This window comes from Panthera onca, chromosome D4 (assembly GCF_046562875.1).
Source record: "Panthera onca isolate mPanOnc1 chromosome D4, mPanOnc1 haplotype 2, whole genome shotgun sequence".
In the NCBI taxonomy this organism is placed as follows: Eukaryota; Metazoa; Chordata; class Mammalia; order Carnivora; family Felidae; genus Panthera; species Panthera onca.
In genome coordinates this window covers 2600584-2623713 of record NC_138351.1, presented here as the reverse complement: position 1 = coordinate 2623713, position 23130 = coordinate 2600584, and the positions used below count along the sequence as shown (strand labels likewise).

The following is a 23130-nucleotide window of genomic DNA, read 5'->3' as shown; positions in this document are numbered from 1 at the left end:
TGGGGGGAAGAGCATGGGGTCTGGGGTCCGTCAGACCAGGACTCCTTCATCAGGCAAGTGTGAACAATACTTCTCTCTGGCCTGAGGCAGAGCGCGTGCGCGGCCATGGCGGTCAGTTCTGGATGTGTGCGCTCTTGGCTCTGGAGCTGAATCCCCCACCCTGGAGGTCCTTCCTTTGGGCTACAGAGAACTCCTCACCCACTCCAATACAGGAAAGGCAGGAGCCCCGCTGACCTCAAGACCCCCCTCACTCCTTCCTCCTGGAGCCCTGCTCCCCTCCCACCCCCACCTGCTCGTCTGGAACCAGCAAAGTCTGGGCTGACCACAGCCCACAGGGTCATCTCCTCCCAGGGCACCTCCGTATCGTCAGGGTCTCAACAGCTCCAAGCTAAAGACATACGAGCCTTATGGTTTGTTGTTTGCACTTTTATTCGAGTAAATACAAAACCTGGAGACAGCCTGGTTTACCTGTCCCACCAGCCTCCTCAGGCTGGCGTGAGGCCGTGGTCACATTGTGGCTGCGCGGGATCCGTCCTCTAACCTGACCATCGCAGACACAGGCCAATAGCCACTTGTCGAATGAACCCTGCTGGCCCTCGTCCGTGTGACACTGACAGACATGTGGGTAAACATCTTTTTGGGTAAAAAACATATTTTTATAATGTACCTTTGGATAAAATGTTATCTTTTCTCCCCTTTCCCAGATCAGGCACTTAAAAATGAGAAATCTCAGCAACAGGCAACCCAGTTCATTAAAATTCACTGGATCTGGTTTCCCAAGAAAATTCAAACAGTGTAGGAGGAAACGGCATTCAGCATCTGCCGCCAGAGTCAGTAAGACCCATAATGACTAAAACGTTTCTGATGTGCCAGTGCCGGCTTCAGAGATGCAGGAGTTGGAGAATCTCATCCAAGGTTAGTCTCGCTTCCCCCAAGTTTCTGTCTCTAAAATTACGTGACAGCTTTAGTGTGAAACTGGTTTGATTAGTATCACATCTGTTGGGAAAAACGATCACCCTGTGCGGCCTGGCCTCTGATAACCGCACACATTTGTTACAGCCTCAACTGCTGAATGACAGCTCGGTCCACAAAGAACCCGTTAGGCAGTTACTAGTCAGGCAACAAATAGTTTACTTACTTCTTAACTAAAGCCCATATGGTGAATGCAGGCTACGTGCTCACATTTCAGTTTAAGAATCTTAATTTTCCTAGTGAAAAGTGGCAGAAGACAGGGCCCTAGGGCAGCGGGGTCTGCAGAAGGACGGAGGTGGGAGGTACGGGCTGCGTGGCCCTCACACCGTCAGCACAGTGCCTGCCTGGGCCTGATGCCTGATCCGTGCGGCCCTCACACCTCACACCGTCAGCACAGGGTCTGCCTGACCACTTCCTGCGAAGACGCTGTTTGGAGAGAGTAAGGCTGGATGTGTGGAGAGATCAGCAAGGCCATCTGGAGGCCCGAGTCTACTTCCTACAGTAAAAAAAATCCCAACCACCTCACGACCACCCTTAACACAAAACTAAATCACTCCAAAAAATAATATACTTTGAAACCCTTTGACACATTTATAAAAAGAAAAAACAAAAAATTTCCAAATTAAAAAAATCCTTTAAAAATGTTATCAATCGCCTTCTTATTAACAAATACAAAATAGTTGAAGACACTTTGTGACTTCCTCAGGTCATGGATCAGGCTCACGGATCCACAGTGAAGTTTTACTGCTAAAATTACCTACTTGGTAAAAACTCCAGCAAGAGCTCCATCAATAAAATAACTGTTTTGGAAAGAAGAATTACAACTTTTTCCAAAATGTCAAAAAGAATAAAGATGTAAACACTGTGTACTTAACATATTAACACAATATTAATTCAGTTAAATAAATACAAGAAAGTGGCACCAACATTATGGCAATTTTTCAACACAAAAATGTAGCTCAAGGGTATTTTGAAATAAATAATCGCTCACAACAGAAATGAGTGTTCTTTGCACAAACCAAGAGTGTCTGAGATAAAGTGCTGGGACCCGAAATGGCTCCACACCCCCCTTCCTGTTCATCTGTACGCACGAACGCCGCCTGGGTCTCCGGGTCTGGAGTGTCCGCCGTGGGGAAGCGTCACTAAACGTCAGGCTGAGGGCCATCTTTTGTCATTTTCCCTTTCTCCTCCAGTGTGTGCTTAAATATTTTCTTTAGGGTGTCGTAAACTATTGGTCCATTTTCAGAGTCAAAATTAACCTGGTGACAAAGAATATATGGATTCAGGACACCGTAACAGAATTTTAATCAGCCTGTTTTGGTAGAAAAGAAAGGGGGTGGAGAAAACCTGACTTACAAACACAGTTATATTCAACTAAACACACACAACTCACGTCCCACGTTAATTATGACCGAGAGACTGTATTAGAACTGTTGACTGTGCCAAAGGCAAACTTATGAATGAAAACAAAGGATTCAATCCAGCGCCTGGACAGGTCCACTCACTGAGGCAGGGCAGCCACGGGGGCGGAGTGGTGAATCTGACACTAACTGCTGGTGACACAGGGAAGAGCACAACAGCCGCACGGCTGCACCGCAGCCACCTGACAGGGAGCCCGGCTTTCCACCTGCCAGCCATGCTGCGTCAGCTCACAGCCGACCTCCGCGACACGGGACTGACCCCCCCCCCCCCCACCTTAGCACTTCCGGGAGGAGCTGGCAGAGGCTCGCGGCTTCATCTGCCACACAGAAAACTGTCCCAGAAGCCAGCCAGCTCACCCCTTGGTGGGGAGGTACCGTGTCCGTGCTCATGGACTGTTTGCCCATGTTCACCGGGACACAGGGTTGAGTGATGGTAGGACACAGAACGGGACACCTCCACCCACACCCACACCCACAGAAACGAGCCACCCGGTCAGTAACCCCTCCTCCGGAGGGGGTGCAGGAAGGCTGTGCCCGGCTAGCACATCTGTGGACACAAGACCACCGGCTCAGAGACAAACAAGTCTACGACTCCGGACAGTGTGTGCGTCCCAATCACGGGGTCCCCTTGCCCTCCACATCCCCATCCTTGACGAGGTGGGGGTGACGCGCAGCGGCCCAGGCGGAGGCCACGCACACAAGGGCTTTGCATCACAGCCGATGACTCCAGGCTTAGGTGACCCCAGTGTTTGATGAGGGGCCGCAGAGGGCCTGGAAAGCTCTGGACAAAGGGTACCAGGACCTTCCTCATATGGCTGCAGCTGCTGCACAGCTCTCCTCAAAGAGCCAGCCCTGGACAAGAGCGGTCGGGGCCCCTGCTCACAAGACCATGCACCCGGGGAAACACCCAACATCTCCCAACCTCTTTACAGTTGGGTTTGCAACAGCTGCTATGTTTAACTTTTCATTAGGATCCTCTAAAAGGCCAACAGAAATTGTACAGAATTCCCACCGCTTTTAGAGAAACAAACACTAATAATTTTTTTCAATTAAATTCAGAAAGGAAATCATACTGTCTATCCTACCTGCAAAGACTTCTCATTAACCTTAGTAGTGGTTTGAATTGTTCACTTTGCTAAGCATCCAGCTAAGCCCTCCCCAAGGGCACGTGGCCTCACGGTCCCTGAAGACATAAATGCAGATGTGAAGGACCATGCACCCTGGGTCTGAGCCACTGGCTCTGGAAACTGTCAACAAGAGACCAGGAGACCAGGGTGGTCAGTGCCACAAAGACCCCGCGGGTAACGAGGAAGCTGCAGGAAGGACAGCACCTTGGAGAGCAGAGGGGAAGACGCTGTGATCGCGGACAAACATAACTAGTGTCATCACTAACATTTACCACAGATGCTGTCACTGAAAAGCGGGACTCTTTGTTTAATGACGTTTCCACATGGCCTATGAGAGGCTGCAGGGTAAGGGGTGCCTTTTCCCCTGGCATGGACCTGGCTTCTTGCTTCAGCCAGGAAGCATTGCTGTAAGCCAAAAGGGCGTACATACGAAGGAACCTTTTCTTTCACTTTCTTTTTTTTTAAAGTTTTTTTTTTTTTTACATTTATTTTTGAGAAACAGAGTGAGACAAAGTGTGAACGGGGGAGGGGCAGAGAGAGTAGGAGACACAGAATCTGAAGCAGGCTCCAGGCTCTGAGCAAGCGGTCAGCACAAAGCCCGACGCAGGGCTTGAACCCACGAACTGTGAGATCATGACCTGAGCCGAAGTCGGACGCTCAACCGACCGAGCCACCCAGGCGCCCCTAAAGTTTTTTTTTTAATGTTATTCTTGAGAGAGAGAGCATGAGCGAGAGAGGGGCAGACCGAGAGGGACACAGAATCTGAAGTAGGCTCCAGGCTCTGAGCTGTCAGCACAGAGCCTGACGCGGGGCTCGAACTCACAAGCCGTGAGATCACAGCCTGAGCTGAAGTCGGTCCCTTAACCGACCGAGCCATCCAGGTGCCCCTCTTTCACTTCCTGCTTAGATTTGCTAACAGGACAGGGGACCGGGCCATCAATGGCGGATGCTGGATTCTCAGGGGCCGGTTACTTGTTTATGCCCAAGGCAGAACTCCTCCACCAGAAAAGACTCTCTGACTCCTACCAGGCATGTGATTTAGAAGTATTTTCTCAATATCCAAGTGTTTCTCTATCAAAGCTCTCTGTTCCAGCATTCTTCAAAAAGTTCAGCTCTTTCTGATAGCACTGTTGGGAAATTAATATATTTTGGCTAAAGTCTACAACTACATTTGAGAAATGTCAAACACACTTCCATTAAGGAAAAACAGCTGAAAGTTTTATTTCAGAGCAGGTGAGTGACCTCTGGATTATGCCCCCTGCGGCGTGTGACCCACCTTGGTGAAGGCTTTAATGGCGCGGGCAAGGATGGCCTCCTCCACATCCGCAGGGATGGGCTGCAGGTTCACAATGCAGTGCAACACGCAGAGAATGGTCTGGTGCTGGCCCTGTGTTTGCAGAAATCAAAATCAAAATCAAAATCAAAATCAAAATCAAAATCAAAATCAAACAAGCGGTTTGAAAAATGCCTCAAGAAATAAACTCAAAGCAACCGCAGAGCCAGGAACTGGTTGTGACCAAGTACTCATAACCTCTGATACTGAACGACCTACCAAGGGTTCTACCGATATTCACTGTTGGGTGTTAGTGTCATCTGAAAAGCTTTCAGGAGATAAAATCCAAGCTGCGGAGTTATTATACAGAGTAAAACTGAATACGCACGCAAGTGTCATTGCAGATCAAATGTCTTCCTTGCCGTGAACAGAGACGATCCGCTTATTTCTGGACAAAACTGGTTCTGTGCAGCTACCGAATGCTGACTTAACACTGGGATAGACAGGAGGACCAGCATGGGGGACAGACAGACAGTGCTGTGGCCTCCAGCAGTGCGCCAGCTGGAACCTCAGGGGAAGGACGGGGGGTGTCCGGCTTGACCCCCCGGGGGCTGTTCACTTCAGAGAAGCAAAGGAGACACCTCAGCACTGGAAGAACTTGCGCCCAGTACAGGCGCCCCTGCTGTGGCTTCTGAAATCTACTGTAAGGACCTGATCTGAAACGCAGAGGACCCGCAAGCAGAACTCAACATTACAGGGCTGTGTGGAGGGGTAACAACTTGAAATAACGTAAGTGCCCTGCATGCGGGGATGGCAGTGAAGGCCGTGGAACCCGGGGCGGGTGCCGTGTGACAGATGGACGCGAGCTTTGTGCCAGATCAGAGTTCGAGTCCTGCTCTACACACGCTGCCCCTCTTCCCTGTAAGGTGGGGCTGCACTCTGTCTGGGCCGTGGAGGCGAACAAAGCTGAAAACGGAAATTATGACCCAGTGAGGGCCTGGCCGACGCCCCAGGGGTGACCTCCCCCCGTCTCCCCTCCAGGTTCATCTCTGTCAGGCAGCTGCTCAGAGGGCAGCCTGGCAAATGGACTCCAGACACGGGGCGTCCTCATCTATAAGGTCGCGTGCGAGCGTGTGTGTCTGAAACATGAAATATGAAGTTGTTTCTGAAAGGATTTGCAGCTTCTTAACAAATGTTTGAAAGAAAGGACTTGAAAATGTTCAAAGTGGTGTTCCTAGAATCATGGGTATTTTCCCTTTTTGGTTTTGCATCTTCTTTTTTTTTAATTTTTTTTTTTTTTAACATTTATTTATTTTTGAGACAGAGAGAGACAGAGCATGAATGGGGAAGGGTCAGAGAGAGAGGGAGACACAGAATCCGAAACAGGCTCCAGGCTCTGAGCAGTCAGCACAGAGCCCGATGCGGGGCTCGAACTCACGGACCGTGAGATCATGACCTGAGCCGAAGTCGGACGCCTAACCAACTGAGCCACCCAGGCGCCCCTGGTTTTGCATCTTCTAAGTGTTATGCTGGGTGTGCATCTCTTCCTGCCTTGGAAAAACCTAAATGAGCCCCAGATATGGGATTCGGCACAAGTTCCCTTTTCTGCGAGAGTTCTGAGCACGAAGCCCGCACTTTGTGGGCCTTGGTTAACTTATCAACTGGCCAACAGCCTCTTACCTTCTCTAACAAAAACAACGCTTCTGCGGCCTCTGTGCGGCTGCCAGCCAACATGTCCACGTCCTCCTTGGTTATCACAGGCTCCTTCAGCTGCTCCACCCAAGACCACATTAAACTGCACAGGATGGAAGGGTCCCTTTCACCACATATTCTTTCCCAAGCTCCGTCTCGGGAATTCAGTTCTTTCTAAAAAGAAGAGAACAAAGAGGAAGAGAAAGAGGGAGAGGAAGGAGAGAAAGAGAGGGAGAAGGAGAGGAAGAATGAGAGGGAGAGGGAGAGGGAGAGGGAGAGGGAGAAGGAGAGGGAGAAAGGGGAGGGGAGGGATGGAGAGGACAGGGAGAAGGGTAAAAGGGGAGGGAGAGAGGGGGAGGGAGAGAGGAGAGGAGAGGGGGAGAGGAGAAGAGGGAGAGGGAGAAGGGGAGGGGAGAGGGAGAAGGGGAGGGGAGAGGGAGAAGGGGAGGGGGAGAGGAGAAGAGGGAGGGGGAGAGGAGAAGAGGGAGAGGGAGAGGGAGAAGGGGAGGGGAGAGGGAGAAGGGGAGGGGAGAGGGAGAAGGGGAGGGGAGAGGGAGAAGGGGAGGGGAGAGGGAGAAGGGGAGGGGAGAGGGAGAAGGGGAGGGGAGAGGGAGAAGGGGAGGGGAGAGGGAGAAGGGGAGGGGAAGAGGAGGGGGAGAAGTGGAGAGGGAGAAGGGGAGGGGAAGAGGAGGGGGAGGAGTGGAGAGGGGAAGAGAAGAGGGACAGAGGGGAGGGGAAAGGGGTAGGTAGGAGAGTGAGAGGAGGGGAAGGACAGGGGGAAGAGGAGAGGAGGGAGAAAAGGGGGAGTGGGAGCGGAGGGGTGAGGAAGAGGAGGAGGGAGGGGGTAAAGGGAGAGGGAGAGGTGAGGAGGGAGAGGTGAGGAGGGAGAGGTGAGGAGGGAGAGGTGAGGAGGGAGAGGTGAGGAGGAAAGGGAGGGGAGGGGATGGGGAGGGAGAAAAGGAATAGGGAGGGGTGAGAAGGGAGAAGGGGAGAGGGAGGGGAGGGGAAGGAGAGGGAAATGAGGGGGAGGAGGGGTGAGAAGGGAAAGGGGAGGGGGAGAGGGAGGGACAGAGAGGCAGCACCACTGAGGTTTGAAGGCCCTCAGGCTGTCCACGAGTGACAGTCCCGGGCTCCAGGCTGTGGATCGGGACCTTCCCAGTGCCCCCACCAGCAGGTGGCACACTGGGCTGAGACACTGAGTCTCTCTGAGCCTCAGTTTCGGTCTGTGAAGCTGGGGGCCCTGCATGTTGGGCCGATTTAGCTTAAGGTCTGCTCAAGAACCAGCCCCCCACCCCCCCCACCACCACCACAGAGGGAGGGTTGGCCTCAGCGCTAAGCTCTGCACCCCACCCTGAAACCACAGAAACTGTTCAGGAAGAGGGAGAGGGAGCCTTCCTTTTCAGGGTGCTTGGAACAAAGCAGAAATACTCACCGCAATGAAGGGGAACAGCAGAGGAAAAAGCGTGACTGAGAGCACATCTGCGTTACCCTGGGTGAGAAGAGCTCCGACTAAACCTCCCAAGACGGCCCCAGCAAAGAGCTTAGAAGGCGACAAGCGGGGCAAATGCACTTCTTTCCAATTCCCTTCCAGAGTCCCATGTGAACACGGGACAAGCCCACGTTCTGAGATCCGATGGGGGGAGTGACCAGAAGTCTTGCCCACACCCCAAACGCCTGCAGGCGGCTTTAAATGCTGACCTCACAGAGAGCAGGGAAAAGAAGAGTTTTAACTTCTGATGGGGTTCAGACCTAAGTTTCAGTCAATACGATGCGTGTGTGCTACAGTAATATGCATAATACTTGCCACATGCATTCATTCACCGTCCCTGGAGGCCCAAAGGGCACACGTGCAGCCCAGGGGAGGGGGCCCTCGCTCAGAGGCCCGAAGTGAGAAGGGGGCACACAGCATTCCCCGCGTTTGGCTGGACCCCAGACGTGAGGCTCCTGCCGCGCTGCTGCCGGGTCCCCTGGCTCCAGGTCCCTCTTCATTATCTCATAAAGAGGCCATGAAGTTCGGCTGTGGGGGCCCCGTTCCCCACCGATCACGCACATGGCAGATCTGGTGCGCAGTGTGACCAGAGGCTGGGCGGGACGGCACGAACCAAAGGCTCGCCCAGTAAAATGCCGTCACGTTGTCACGTTCTCTGACACGACAGAATGCAGTTCTCTGAGCTGCACCCGCGCAGCTGTGTTGGGCCACAGGACCCGACCCCTGTGACCCTTGATTTCCCGGTCTGTGATGCTTAACTCATGACGACTGTTAAGTTAACAAAGAATCTGTGGGGTATCCCCTGCCTTACGGGTTCCTGCGAGAGCAGGTGACGTAACAGCAGATGAGAGGGAACAGGCAGCACTGTGTGGTCCAAATCACAGAATTCAACTAACTGGTCTTATTGCTCAAAGGTCCATGATGAAATCCAGAAAAGGAAACAGAGGGCAAGCCTATCTAACACAACCAAGGGGCTGTGTTCACCTCTAGGAAATGCTTTCACACGACAGTCCAGCCGCGCAGGGCTGGCCCACGAGGGGTCCCGCCACCAGCTCTGTGGCCCACGGCCACGTAAAGGAGGGGCCCACAGACTGAGCAAAAGGCTTGTTCAGTTTGGAGCGGAAAGAAAAGACTTCATGTTGTGGGAAATCCGTGTGTGTTAGGTATTCACTCGGCAAACACCCGTGGCTCTGATGACAACGAGCACTTGCTCTGCGGTGACACGGCCGTAAGCGGGTGCGAGGTTCCTTGCCTCAGCCTCCCACCTCTGCACCTGGAAGGTTCCGACCCTCCTGGAAAGTGCACGTGCCTTGCTTATTAACTTAGAATACACAGGAGCAGCTACGCGAATGATTTGTGGGACATTGTGGGCTAAGGAGTCTAGATCCCACGGAGCCAGGCCTGTCAGCTCCACACCTGGGTGGTTTACTAGCTTCTGGTAACTACGTGGGAAGGCCTGCCTTTTGTCTACACTAGCTGCTCATGCCGGGTGAAGAGTACAGCTGATTTAAGACTGTGTTTCTAATGAAAGTGCACCACAGAAAGGGGTTAAAATTTTACATTCCAACTTAAAAGCCAAGAAATGGACCCCAAAGACCCAAGGTCAAGAAAAAGTGACAGCACAAAGGCACTCCATGGCTGCTCCCGTCTGCTCTGTGGAATCACCCCCCACCCCCCCCACCTCACTCAGCACTTGGGTCCACGACTCGGGGAAAGAACCTCTCTCCGTGGTTCTCCAGGTGCAGCTCCCTGACCTGAGTTCAGGTTAGAGATGCTCAGAGCGGCCCCCAGGCCAGGTCTCACAGGCCCAGCCAGAAGGAAGCCCCCCGCCCGTCAACGAGCACCCACACCCTGCTCACTCAAGCACCCTAAGTACTAGGCGCCGAGCCCTTTCTTTCACACACACACCGAGAAACCTCAAGTTCCAAAGTTCAGTGTTACACAAACAGGTCTTCAGATTCCTGTCACACTTAAATTTGGTAAGACTCTGTGTTTCGGCTCCGACCTCAGTGTTTCCCACACATTAGTTAAGTGAAATATAAGTACCTGCCACATCTCCACCTTCCTTTTCACTCCCTCCTCTTCTGCAAGCTCACTGAGATCTGCCAGGGCTTTGGCCGCCAGGACTCTCCTGGCTTCGGCACTCAGTTCAGCCTGCGAAGCAGCGTGCGCAGCGACCTCAGGCAGGTCTTTGCCTTCCTGGGCTGTGGGTCCAACCGAGGAGGGTACTTTGCAGAGGAAGTCACAGTCCCCGGGGCTGCGGGGAGTCTCAGAGCAGTGAGCGGCGGGAGCTCCACACAGACGGGGCGCTTGCTGGGGACAACGGTCCGGTTCCTGAGGGACATCTGCAAAGCTGGGTCTCACTGGATCCCCAGGGTTGTAGGGACCTGAAACCCCCGAGGAGAAGGTTCTACTCCGCTGTACTTCCTTCGCGGCAGTCTCCCTACGGAAACCCGGTGACCCCTCATCCCTGAGTCCTTCCAGGCCTCCAAATTTAGCTTGATTCCAGAAAGAGAATGTATTTCGGACCGGCGTCTCCTTACTCAGATCGAGCTGTGGAGACTGGGGGGTGTGACAGTGGCTTATGGGCTTCTGCTGTCTGGGGTTCTGGCCAAGCAAGGCTGCGGCAGGCCCCGTCCACGGAGCTGCCCCCTGCCCCAGAAGTGACTCAGCCCTCTTTAAGTCCGAGTCGCTGTAGCTGAATCGCCTTTTCAGAGGCGTCAGGGGCTGAAGGCACTCAACGTTCCGCCTCTTCCAAAGAGGGTCAATCTGCGGTTCGCTGGAAAGAATCACGTCCTGATTCTCAAAATCCGCGGCCACTGCAGCGGGCGGCAAGGAGTCTGAGGCGTCACTGCCCTGCCTCAGTAACTCTTTGTCCAGCTGCATGGTGATCGCCTCAGAAACAGTCTTTTCGATCTCCGCACACAGGCTGGGCCCCTCTGCCACGTCTTCTGTCGCCACTGGCCTGTTCTCAGCTAAATCCAGCAGCAGTCTGCAAACGAGGTGGATAATTTTGGGTACGTGTTTCAGAAGGCGGGCCTCATAACCGTGAAGCAGGTGCCGCTGGCGAATCAGATACTGTGCTAACGTAACGGCGTGTGCCTTGGGGTCACAGCAAGAGAATATATTGCGGAGAGGGATGAGAAACTGGGTAAATTCCCTTACACAGAGGAGCTGTCCTCGAGTTTGTATGGAATTGGGTCGCTTCGCCCGGACAAATATAATTGCTTGGTCAGCAGTCATTCTCGTGGCGAAAACCAAGTAACATGCTATTAAAACGCCTAGAGGTCAAGAGAAGATTGGTATGAAGAAGGTTATCGTTTAGTTACCACTCTTTAAGACTTAAAATTTGAGTATGTGTTAGGAAAGCATATTAAGAATTATTTTAAGAGCCACTGTAACTTACTGACTTCTTGTACAAGTGTTTATTCCCTGTCTGTATGTCACGTCTGCCCCTGAGAATCCAGTCATCTCTCTACCCAGAGAAGGACAGTGTGGGTGATGGGGATGGATGCAGGAGTGAGGGGGACCAAGAGAGTGTGGCAAGGGATGGGGGGACGAGGGGGAGGTGGCAAGGGGATGAGGGATGAGGGGGAGTGTGGTGAGGGGAAAGGGGATGGGGGACGGGGGGGGGGACAAGGAAGTGAGAGGGGATGAGGGAGATGTGAGGGGAAGGTCCACCAAGGTGTGTGGACTGACTGGATGGGATATTTTAAGGGTGTTCAGAGCAGAAAGCAGACCGTGGATTTGATGTGGTCCCCGTGGGGCTGGGGAACAGGAGGATCAGAGGCTGGACCACAATCCCTCCGTTATCACCCCTCCCTGCACACTTCCTTCCCACCCCTGCCAGCTTTGCCATCAGTTGTTGCCACATTCCCAGCCTGGCATTTTTCCTTTCTGCGTATTTTTTGCCTGGGCATTATTATTCATATTCAGTCTATTTCTGGACTTTTCGTCTATACTAATAGTACTTTTCTCCAAACCAAGATATAACTTTATTCTGTAAGTACTTGTTATTAAAGAAAACAAACTTAGCATGACAAACATTACACATTTGCATTAATTAATATCAAATTAAAATGAATAACATACTGGTGATAATTGATCAATTAATCCAACAATAACAGTTGAGTAATATCAAGATAAAAGGCAAATCAGAAGACGTGCGTGTGGTTCGCCACGTCTGTTAAGCAAGCAGGACGGAGCCCCTGCCCTCCCAACGCTCCCAGGCACGTGGAGACCTGGGGGCTGGCGCACAGCTCAGGTGTCTGCTTGGACCAGGCTACAATTAAGATTCTAACCTTACGGTATTTGCTTTTGTAACAGTATCAGCACTACACTGAGATTTGCTGCATTTTTAAGTAAAATCATTGATTTTTACATAGAATTTGAAGCACAGATAGACTCCCGTCACCACCCAAATCCTTCCAGCCCTGAATTCAAATCCTGGCTCTGCCACTTACTCAGCGTAGCAAACTACTTAACCTCCTTCAACGTGCACGTTGTTGCCAAAGACTTAAAAAAAACAAAAGTGTAAAATGCCTAGAACACACCAAATGAAACAATGCTTTCTATTCTCATTACTTTGGTTAAGGAAAATGCCATTTTTAAAATACATTAACTATTAAAGTGTTGGGGTTTTTTTTTCCTTTGAAGAAGAAAAACCAGACGGATCGTTTAGTGAGCCGTAGAAACCCATCTGTTTACTAAATATGATGAGTTTTCAGTCCTAGGTCTTTCAAAAATACTCTCACAAATAAATGGTCACTGAAACTGTCTTTTCCAAAGATAGTTCAAATTTCTTTCAGTGGTTTCTTTCATTTGAATCCAAAACTCTGACAGGATTCTGAAAACTACTTCTCTTCTCTCCTCGTATTAGGAAGCATCGCTCTGTCCAGGTTTAGATATGCTCTAAGACAGTAAGTCCACTTCCTAGAATTTACCTGTTCGACCAAGCCCTGCATGACAATGGATGGCTACTTTCCCTTCCTGTAAGGCAAATGTCGTCACCTTCACCATGTCTAAGACAGTGGTAAGCGATGCCACACCGTAATCCTTCCATCCGAAATTGTAGAAATAGACTGGACAATGAAACAGAGAACAGAGAAGAAAAATCAACATAAAGGACAGTACGTGAGCAGCCATGTGAAGGAAGCGCGTGGATTCGTGAAAAGCGCACAGCTGTGAGGCAGGCTGGCTGCACCGCACGCGGAGGCTAAAATAATAGGTTCTTTATATTTCCGGTAAATTCACTGTTTGCATTTCTTACAAAGCACATTCTCTATTACTCAAGACATTTCCTGCTAAAACTCAGCCAGAAACAATTAAGGAGAAACAGGACTGCAGATTAATAAAGGCCACGACCTTCACCCAAATTACTCAGCCACAGAAGGACAGCACGCCATCTTGTTCAAGAGTGGAAATGCGTTTAAAGGACTGGCAAGTGGCACAAGCTGGGTGCATACAGATTTTCCACCTAGTGGAGACAAAAAAGCGAGGCACACGCTTCTTAGAAACAAGTCCCCAAAGTGGCCTGGGCTGGTCCTTTCCAGCCTGGTGAGAATGGCACGTGTTGAGTGACCCCATCCCTCGGCTCCCGGACTTGGGCTCCTGGGACTGCCCAGTAAAGAACCCCTGAGTACCACCCAGGGGCAGAGTTGGGCTTCAGTAACAGCATGAGTGAGTGCTGTGTTCCAGTCCCGCTGCCATGAGTAAGCCGTGTGGTCTGAGTCGGAACAGAGAGCAGTACCACGGGATGGGACGGATGGGTAGGACAGGTCTGGCACACTATGATGGCAATTCATGCACGCTCTGTTTCTACAGGGCTCCTCCCAAGATTGCTCGCACGGGACAAAAGAAATCCTGTACTTTCAACAGCAACGCCAGAGAAGAATGGTCGCATTATCTAGAATCAGTCAGCTCATCTCCCCCGTCGGGAGCCTACAGTAAGCGTTCGTTCATTCCATCACCCTCTGACCCAAGAGCGGAGTGGGCGAAAGCCTGGGTGCTGTCCTTGGTAACTCACGGAGGGGAAGTGGGGGACTTACTGCCGGCCTCCATGAAAGCTTCAGGAAGATACGTGAAGCCACTTTCTTGTTCCAGGGGGTTCCCGCAGCTGGCATGCTCCCCAGGGCGCTGCAGGTTGATGATTGTTTTTATGCCATGGCTTACCGGAGAAAAGAAAGAAGTTACCATATTGAGAGCTAGAGTTTTAAAAAAATCAACCATCTTTTGGCATTAATAAACATTACTAATAACTCTCAAAACCTTAACTTCCTAGTTAAAAGGTTGAAAAGAAGCCCTTCACTGCCTACTCTTTGATCATTTGAAGTCAAAAGTGACAGACAAGAAGACGCGAGCTGGCTTATCGAAGTGTGTCAGCGTGCAGCATTTACCTTCGGAACTGCTCGATGATGCAGTACTTCTCGAGGAGCTCAGTGGACGGGCGAGCCATGGCCAAGATGTTGTCAGTGACCCTGCGGTGGGAGGACGGGGCTGGTGAGATACACAAAACCTGGAACGTTCTAGCTCTAAGTACTGAGAGAACGAGTTATCAAGTCCCTGTTTTTTCTACGATTTCCACAGTTGTAGAACAATTTTCTTATACAGCTCTGGCTTCAATTTTGCATCACAATTAGGGCTCTAAGAGACCCTGAAAGCCTGGAAAAAATTCCAGGACGTAAAGTATTTGTGGACTGCAGCAGAGTGTTTTCAAGGACTCTCATGAGATTCTAGCAGACGTGACAGAGCCACCTCATCAGGCATCAAAGGCAATTCTGCCCCCCGGTCACCCGTTGTGTGAGGCAGGGATAACGCCTGCCTCGTGGGGTTGGCATGACAATTCGACAAGGTGTGGGTGTAAAGCCTTTAGCACAAATCCTGGCGCGAGTGGTTATGAATAAATGCTGACTTATTGTGATTTAGCGTAACATCTGGGCTTTGGGGTCAGCCGGGTCTGGTTTCGAACGCCGGCTTTTCTGCTTTCTAGCTAAGTAGTAGATTACTTAGTTGCTCTGGACTCAATCCTCTCATCACTAAAAGGACATTAACAATGTCTACTTTTCCAGCGCTTCATGAAGATGACATTATAATGTGACAGTGTCTAGCAGAGTGCCTGGCCTGTAGACGAATGGATTTTTACGGAATGTACGAATGGACAGAGGCCCGACAGACAGCGGATCCTGCTTAGGGCTCTAGTGAGAAACACCGGGAAGTCCATCGGGGGCTGTGGGCCACATGAACCTGAGCAGTAACAGAGACGTCGGCCGAGCTGATCAGGGTCCAGAAGGATACCGCAACTCTCCCCCAGGGCAAGTCCTGACATTTAACGGGGACCCCCCAAATTCAGCAGTAGTTAGACCAAGGTGAGGACAGAAGGACCATGAAAGCATCAGAGGTGAAAGACTCAGATGGCTTAGTCAACAGTGAAACAAAAATATTCATGTGGCCTTGAGCTGCATTATTAGAAATTTAGGGTCCGACCACATCTCAGGAACATTGTTTGCTTTCTCACAACACTCCTCAGGCTGGAATGCGATCTGTGGGGAACAGTGGGGACAGCCGACCCGATTCCACCAGCACACGCATACCAGCAAGCCCAGGACGCAAGAGCGCGGGGTGCAGTCGGGTAAGCGGGTCGACAAACGTCTGACCTGGAAGTGGGATTCCCGCTGCAAGAAATGACTCACTGCTAGAGTTCTTTAAACGGTGAACTCTTAGTGGGTTTCAGACATGATGTGGCTTGATTACCAGACGTTTTCAGAGGTATCACTACATCAAAACAGGCATACTTGACAGTTTACTGTTAAGAACAGAAAGTGGTATGACCGAATGCTGAGCGAGCCGCATCCCATGCTACGCACGAGGCGTGTGCCTTACGCCATCCTGAGCCAACGTGGCGCACGGCTCCCCACCGAGGCAGATGGGCAGCGTGTGCACCCACGCGCGCCCTTTCACACGGCAGACGGGAGCAAACAGGAGGCCAACGGTACCTGCGTCAGACCAGGAAACCACACACGCACCTCGTAACTTCTCAAACTTAGAGCCGAATCCATTATTTCCAGTAACTTCTGACATGTAAGACCTCCCCGGTTACCGTTTCTTTAAGATACTTTACACACGTCATTTCACTTGCTTAAAAAAACGCTATGGGGTGGTTTTATTATTTCCATCTCACCGACGAGGAAACGAGGTTTCACACCGCTCCTGGAGCTGCCGGCCCGCAGGCTGCACAGCCCCACCGCCCTGCGCAGGTGCCCAGGACCACTCACCAGGACGAGTAGACCCCCTTAATGGCTTGCTCCTGCTCGCTCCAGCGCGCCGGGTTTTCGTACTTGCAAGCTCTGCCGCCACACGCCACGGAGCAGGCCACATGTCCAGGAATCACGTGTCGCAGCCGCTCTCCGACCTTCGTGTACTTTGGCGTTGGACGCCCTGGATTTCCTAGAATGTACACGGAAGGGAAGATTCAAAACCCAGTCTCCAGATGGAAGAGTAACGTGAGAACGCCCTCCAGGATTGGAGACGACGGCCCTGCTGCACCCCCTCATTCTGCCACAGTGAAACCGCTGCCTTGTGCTCTAAGAGCAGGACCTCCCGACACAGAAGAGGCGCTCGCACACGATCACCTCCACGTGTCACACTGGTGGTGAAGAAGAAGAAACCGTAAAAGCAGATCTTTTACAAGGGCATGGGTTTTTTCAAAAATTATGTTTTCGTGAAAAAGCACAAAACATCCGATCACTTTATCTCCTATTCCATGTCCACTGGAGCCCTGAGTGCAACAGACGGTAAAAAGCAGAACGCAGAATTAACTGTCAAAACCTAGACGGTCTCAACACAGCATGCCACCTGCAGTCTCAGTTCATACTCAAAGCTGTGGCAATCTGAAAGAAGGAAAAGAGCTTTACTTTTTCTCTGGAGGCACGCTGAGTCCCTGTCGGCGCGGCGGACGGAGGCCACGGCCACCATCACCTGCAGAGAGGACGAGGACAGCGTCTGGGCGGCGGAGCCCCGGCGGCCCTGCTGCAGCTGCAGGACAGGGTCCGAGGCCGAGTGGCGGCGGCCCTGCAGGAAGGCGCTGAGGAAGGGCAGGGCAGAGCCCCGCCGGGGCAGGTCCTGCATGGCCGGGGATGGCAGCGCCAGCCTGCTCCGCCACCAACTCACTCACTGAGCCCAGAGCACCAGCCTGCGATCAGCCTGCCAGCCTGCGAGATCCACCAGCCGCTCAGGATAGGCGGGCTTGTTGCCACGGTGACGAACAAAGAAACTACTGATTCCCACTCAGAGCTGCATCCTCGAAATCCCACATGAATGGACTGCAGTTTGGAGGGATTGTTGGAGCAGGGGGAAGAGGAACGTGTATTTTCAGTAGATTATATACTTAAGTTGTAATGAGTCTCTTTTTTCTCAGACTCAGCTGGAAGTCCTGACAGATCAAAGAATTACATCTAACAACACATTGTGACGAATTAAGAAAAATGTGTTTATGACACAAACACTGCCTTTTATACACACTTTAAAAGGTTTAAATTCTGCTGTTCTTCTCGTATCTATTCTCTGAACGTTCTGAAAACCCTTCGGTTTCCACCCCTCTGTGCACAGAGCAGAGAAGTGAACCATAATGAAGGATTCGCAGTACAGCTCGTGACGTTATGAAAACACCATTCAGTTCTTCAAAACCAAAGCCCCCTGTAATTTTCTCGATAGAACTTTTTAAAAAATACCGGGACAGAACAAATAAAGACGTGTGTAGCACTGATGTCTTAATCAGAAGACCTTTACTTTCGTATTTTTATTTTCAGGACGTGACAACGCAATCCCTGGTCATGCCTTTATCGGGCTGAGACAACAGCCAGGCCTCTCAGAAACTCAGATGCAATTCTGTGCCTTTTGTCACTGACTGCGGGGGGGCGGGGAGGACAATGCTTCAGGAATGTCCTGGTGGAGGCGTGCAGCAAGAATTCACTAAGTACCACATTCTTGTCAGGAGCTGGGTGAGGAGGAGGCTTCAAGCTGAGAACAGACAATCCAGCACTGACGTCCGCCTCCTCCCTCGGGAATGTGGGCTGCGCCTGCCCCGTCTCTCTGCGTCTCTCTGTCTCTCCAGGTGGTGTTTCAGCCGCGTGCACAGAGAAACGAGCTCTTATATGTTTGTTCTATTTCTATGATCAGTCATGCTGTCAGAAAGCTCCTTCTACAGTGCACGCCTAACTCCTCAACCCAACAGACTTTGTCCAATAAGAGAGACAGAAAAGCTTAAGCTGGCACCCAAATTCCTACTCTGCGTATAGTGCCAGGACCTTGTCATTTCATATACAGTGATGGAAAAGAATTTTTTTTTTTTTTAAGTAGGCTTCACAACCAGCGCAGAGCCTGACGCAGGGTCTGAACTCACGACCCCAAGATCAAGACCCGAGCTGAGATCAAGAGTCAGGTGCTCAACCAACTGAGCCACTGAGGCCCCCAGAACGTCTTACTGTGAGTGACCAGAAAGCACAGTTCCACAGAGCTCTACAGGAGAGCTCAGAGTACAAGGGGCTGCACCAGGGGTGAGCTGGAGTCTGAGGGCTTCTAACTCGGCCGGGCGGACAGCCTCTGCTCTGCGGGGCTGGGGGTCTGAGCCAGCCTCCAGGCGGTGGTTCACGGGGTGGGGAGCTGAGAACCAGGGGCCTACTGGGACAGCAGCGGCGCGAGTGGACAGGAGCGGACAGGCGGGAGCCGGGGTTCAGGTTCCTGCAGCTGGGGGTAGGGAGACCCAGCAGGCCAGCTACATGAGCAGCAGCTGGGAAGTCTCTAGCCTCAAGTAGGGGAGTAGGGGACACCTCACGTCTACGGCACTAAGGACATCCCCAGACGAGGGTGCAAGCGACGTTGCTCTCAACACTTCCAAAAATGAAAATGGCTTTGCTGAGGGCAGTACTTGTCTGGACGAAGCTGAGGAAGGAAGGGACGGCTCACGTGTTCTCTCAAGAACCATCTCTGCTATGAAATCCACAGAAGTGGGCCGACCTCACCTGAACGAGTCAGCACCGAGCGGACGCCCGGGCACCCTGAGTGCAGGCCCTCCTCTGAGCGCGTCCTCAGGCTCACCCAGGACACCTGAGGTGTTGGGGTCCACCCAGGGGCCCGCCTGGACACCCCCACTCCCTTAGCACAGCACCACTGCCTGGCAGGCTCAGCCTCCAAAACCACCCGCTGGCAAAATGCCCAAATCACGACTAAATCCACGTTTGAAAACTTGGTTTTACCCGTGCCAAACGGCTTTCTGGTAGAGAGCGTGCCTCAGTCCTGCCTGAGACCACACAGCCCCCTCCCGCCCATCCACTGAGAGCGTACGACCCCTCTCCCGCCTGTCCCCTGAGACCTCACAGCCCCCCTCCCGCTGTCTGCATGGGGCCTTGGGTGACTCTGGAAGCACACCACAAGCCGTTTCCTGCCCTTCTACACACCCGCCCAGGCGCTCACTCAGGGACGCACACGCAGGGGCATCGCCACTGACCCACTCCTGTCTTCACTGCCAGACATTCAGGCCCCCACCCCGACTTTATTTACAGACAAGACAGAAGCACTTCAGGCCCAGGACCTTTTGATTTCCTCGTTTCTCCTTCAGCAAACCCCCAGGGGTGAGGTGGCTGGTGAGCAGGTTTCACCACTGAAGCTCAGACTTCCATTTGGTCGAGTCTTCACCCGTTTCAACAACCACGTGTGAAGACACTGGAAGGGGAAATATTTTGAAAAACTCAACACAGGTTTTTTTCTCAGGTCAGAGAGAAACACGGCATTAAAATAGGATCGAGGAAAGCCATCTCAGAGATGCTTTGTTTCCGCCTCCCTGACCTCAGAAATCTCACATCTCCTTAATTTGTGGCCTGCGAAAACCACGTTTTTGTTCACAGAAAGTCACTGGAAATCAATCATGCAACAATTCAAAAGAAACTGTTTTCAAAGTCTTGGAAGAGAAGATATTATACTTGTACCAAACTGATCTCTTCTTTTGTGTTCATTAAGAAGGCATATTTGTACAACCTAAAAATCCACTAAAAAATTTAATTTATAATTTATGAATTTATTTCTATTAAATTATTATAACTTATAATTGGGATGAATTATAGATGGCTAATGATGAACTATTCAGACACTTAGAAATAACATTTTAATATTTAAATCCCCAATAGGAAAAAAAAAATAGAAGACTTCTCTTTAGATAAACAGAAGCAAAAAGACTTTTAATTCCTATTTTACGTTATATATAAAACAGAATTTTTTAAAGTCAGAGTAATTTGTGAAGGGCCATGCTGTCAGCAAACACTTAAAAGGTAAAGCGTTTTTTCCTGGTGGCCACAGAGAAAACACCATTATCATAAGCTCCTTGTTGGCCCACAGTTCTAATTTATTTGCCACAAGGGCCTTCCCACTCACCTGCTAATAACTCATTTGTTTTCACTGCTCTGCCAACATATTTGTCTAAATACATAATAAAAAAATGTCAGTTTTCTACATTCCCTAAATATAAACTCATGGGGACCCTACCTTGCTACTATTCTTACCTTCTCCTCACTTCCAAATATGCTGTGTCTAAAAAGAAACCAGGCTCCAAGAAGTAGGAAAACAATAAAGGATAATCCCCACGACCAACCCTCTGTGCCCCAAGCTGCTGTCATCACCAGCGCACAAACGGCCCCTCAAGGCGCGAAGAATGGGGGTGCCAGGTGCCCATCTCCACGCCGTAACACCCTCCCGGCCAATGGCCTGTGTGCAGGTGGGCAATCAGACCTTCCCCAGTTCAGAATAATGTTTATGGAACCGGGATGTCCTGGTCACTGCAAATGTGAAACTGTCCAGCCCTGTGATGAGGGCAGTAAGCAACAGAGAACCCCACTGTCCTCTCCTCAATTCCCACACGTGGCAGTTAAAGCAGACGTGGAGCCCCAAGAACCGGTCATTTCTCTCACATCCAAGGTTTCAGAAAGGGCTGGGAACTTCCTACTTGAACGACATCACGTGACCGTGGGCCCAAGAGCGTGGTGAGAGCCGCAGATCCACGGGGCCCCAGCCCCCAGCCCTCAATCACCGGGGAAGTCACATCCAGGAGTCGGGCAGGACGCCGACCGCGCCGTGTCTGCTTGCCAAGTTTTACCCCAGGGGGCTCGCTTCTCGCAGGAGTAACAAGCGTCCAGCTGCTGGATAGGTCAGCGTGTCTTCCGACGTCCAGTCAGAGCCGCCCGCTCTGTGAACTCCGGCTCTGCTTCTTTCCTCTAAAAGTTAACACGAAGCATCTCTTTGACTCTGCAAGAGTTCAAATATGTTCAAATATCTGAAGACAGAACTTCTCCAAAACTTGCCCTACCTGGGCTGCGGCTTCCCGATTTTCCAAGCACATGTCACTGTGTCCAGACCCTTCCCCACAGCCCCCCGCTTCCAAGGCCCTTTCGTCCCCCTTCACAGCCAACACTCTGAAAAGTGGACTGTGGTTGCCACTGCGTGTCTCAGTTTCCACCCGTATCCCTCTGGCCTCCACCATCCATGGAAAGTTGTTCCAGCAAAGGTCTCCGATGGCCTCTTCGTGAGTTTTCTCTCGGACTGCTCAGCAGCATGCCACACAGTCGGGCAATTTAGTTTCAATTTAAAAACTTTTTTGGAAAAGACGTTATCTTTTATTTTGAAGCAATCTCAAACTTAAATAAAAAGACAATACAAAGAATATTTTTTCTTGAACCGTCTGAGAATACGCTGCATACACGCCGCCCAATACGCCAAATAATTTAGCGTTATGTTTCGACAAAGACAACCTCTAGATTCCCCCAGATCAGACGACGACTGATACGTGACCAGTCGCCGCTATCCCTCAGACCTCACTGGAGCTTCCCTGGTGACCTCAGTGCTGCTCACGGCAAACACGCCACAGCATCAGAACCACATGCTGTACCCGCTGTCCTGTCTCTCACTCTCTAGAGCAAGCTCCAAAGTCTTTGCTGGACTCTGACGCCCCTCATTTCTGCGGAGTACAGGCGCTTAGCTTGCAGAATGTGTCTGTTTCCTCACGATTAGACCCACGGAGCCTGGGGGGTTCATGGGTGAAGAACAGCATTTAGGAACCAAGTCTGGGTGCTGGGTGTGCTCGTGGCTATGGGCATGCTGCCGCCAGCGGGCCTGCTCAGCACACAGAGCTAAACGATACGAACACGTGGGACGCCTGGGGGGCTCTGTCAGTTAAGTGTCTGACTCTTGATTTTTGGCTCAGGTCATGATCTCACAGTTTGTGAGTTTGAGCCCCAGGTTGGGCTCTGTGCTGATAGTGTGGGGCCCGCTTGCGATTCTCTCTCCCTCTCTACCTGCCCCTCCCCTGATCATTCTCTCTCTCTGAAATAAACTTAAAAAAAAATATGTACACGCATGCACACATTCCACATGTTTGCAGCCACACTATTTCTAAAATTTTAGTGTTTATTCATTTTTGACAGAGAGACCGAGCGCGAGTGGGGAAGGAGCAGAGAGAGAGGGAGACACAGAATCCGAAGCAGGCTCCAGGCTCCGAGTTGTCAGCACAGAGCCCGACGTGGGGCTCGAACCCACAAACCACAGGATCATGACCCGAGCCCAAGTCGGACGCTTAACCGACAGAGCCCCCCAGGCGCCCCAGCCACGTTTATTTCTACGTGCATGCATCATCAACTGGAAACTGAGTTCACCCTAGTACTATCAATTCCAATCCAACACACAGGGCCCCTCTACGTTTCTGTCATCCTTAACCAGGACCCTCTGTGCGACCCTTCTCCCCTCACGGCTGTTGCCACCACCTTCAGGGAAGCCCGGGCCCTGTGTGTGTTCTGATGCTCCACACGGGGCCACCCGGCCACACACAGGAGCCCTGCTAACCCCAGGCAGGCTCTGACTCCCTGAGTCAGGTTAGCTTCTCACACGCTCGCCATCCTGCTGTTGCCCTCAGCCACATCTCGTGGCCCTGCCAGTGGCTTTTACACGGATTTGTTCCGGAAGGGAAGAGAAAAGAAGAGGAAGAGAGAGTGCCTTCCTTTTTCCCTTTGCTAACTGTGGTAAAATATACAGAACATACAATTGACCATCTTAGTCAATTTTCAGTGTACAATGGCATTAAGTACATTCACATTGTGCAACCGTCCCCACCAACCATCTCCA

The 23130-nt window shown here is 51.4% G+C and overlaps 1 protein-coding gene across 10 annotated transcripts in view; it reads right to left on the bottom strand.

Moving 5' to 3' along the window:
- Nucleotides 1-405: 405 nt before the first annotated feature.
- PTPDC1 (protein tyrosine phosphatase domain containing 1) overlaps nucleotides 406-23130 on the bottom strand; it is a 64355-nt gene continuing 41630 nt past the window's right edge. For 6 of the 10 annotated variants that reach the window (XM_078436106.2, XM_078436099.2, XM_078436098.2 and 3 more), the window contains 8 exons: nucleotides 16245-16416; nucleotides 14370-14450; nucleotides 14022-14140; nucleotides 12918-13055; nucleotides 10021-11255; nucleotides 6474-6659; nucleotides 4797-4907; nucleotides 406-2231 (listed from right to left, as the gene is read on the bottom strand). In XM_078436106.2, coding sequence (XP_078292232.2) covers nucleotides 2115-2231; nucleotides 4797-4907; nucleotides 6474-6659; nucleotides 10021-11255; nucleotides 12918-13055; nucleotides 14022-14140; nucleotides 14370-14450; nucleotides 16245-16416 — 2159 coding nt within the window. In that variant the 3' untranslated portion in view covers nucleotides 406-2114. Of the gene's footprint in view, nucleotides 2232-4796; nucleotides 4908-6473; nucleotides 6660-10020; nucleotides 11256-12917; nucleotides 13056-14021; nucleotides 14141-14369; nucleotides 14451-16244; nucleotides 16417-16883; nucleotides 17556-19558; nucleotides 19690-23130 lie in introns of those variants that run through there. The other 4 variants (XM_078436104.2, XM_078436097.2, XM_078436103.2 and 1 more) reach the window with 4 other exon arrangements.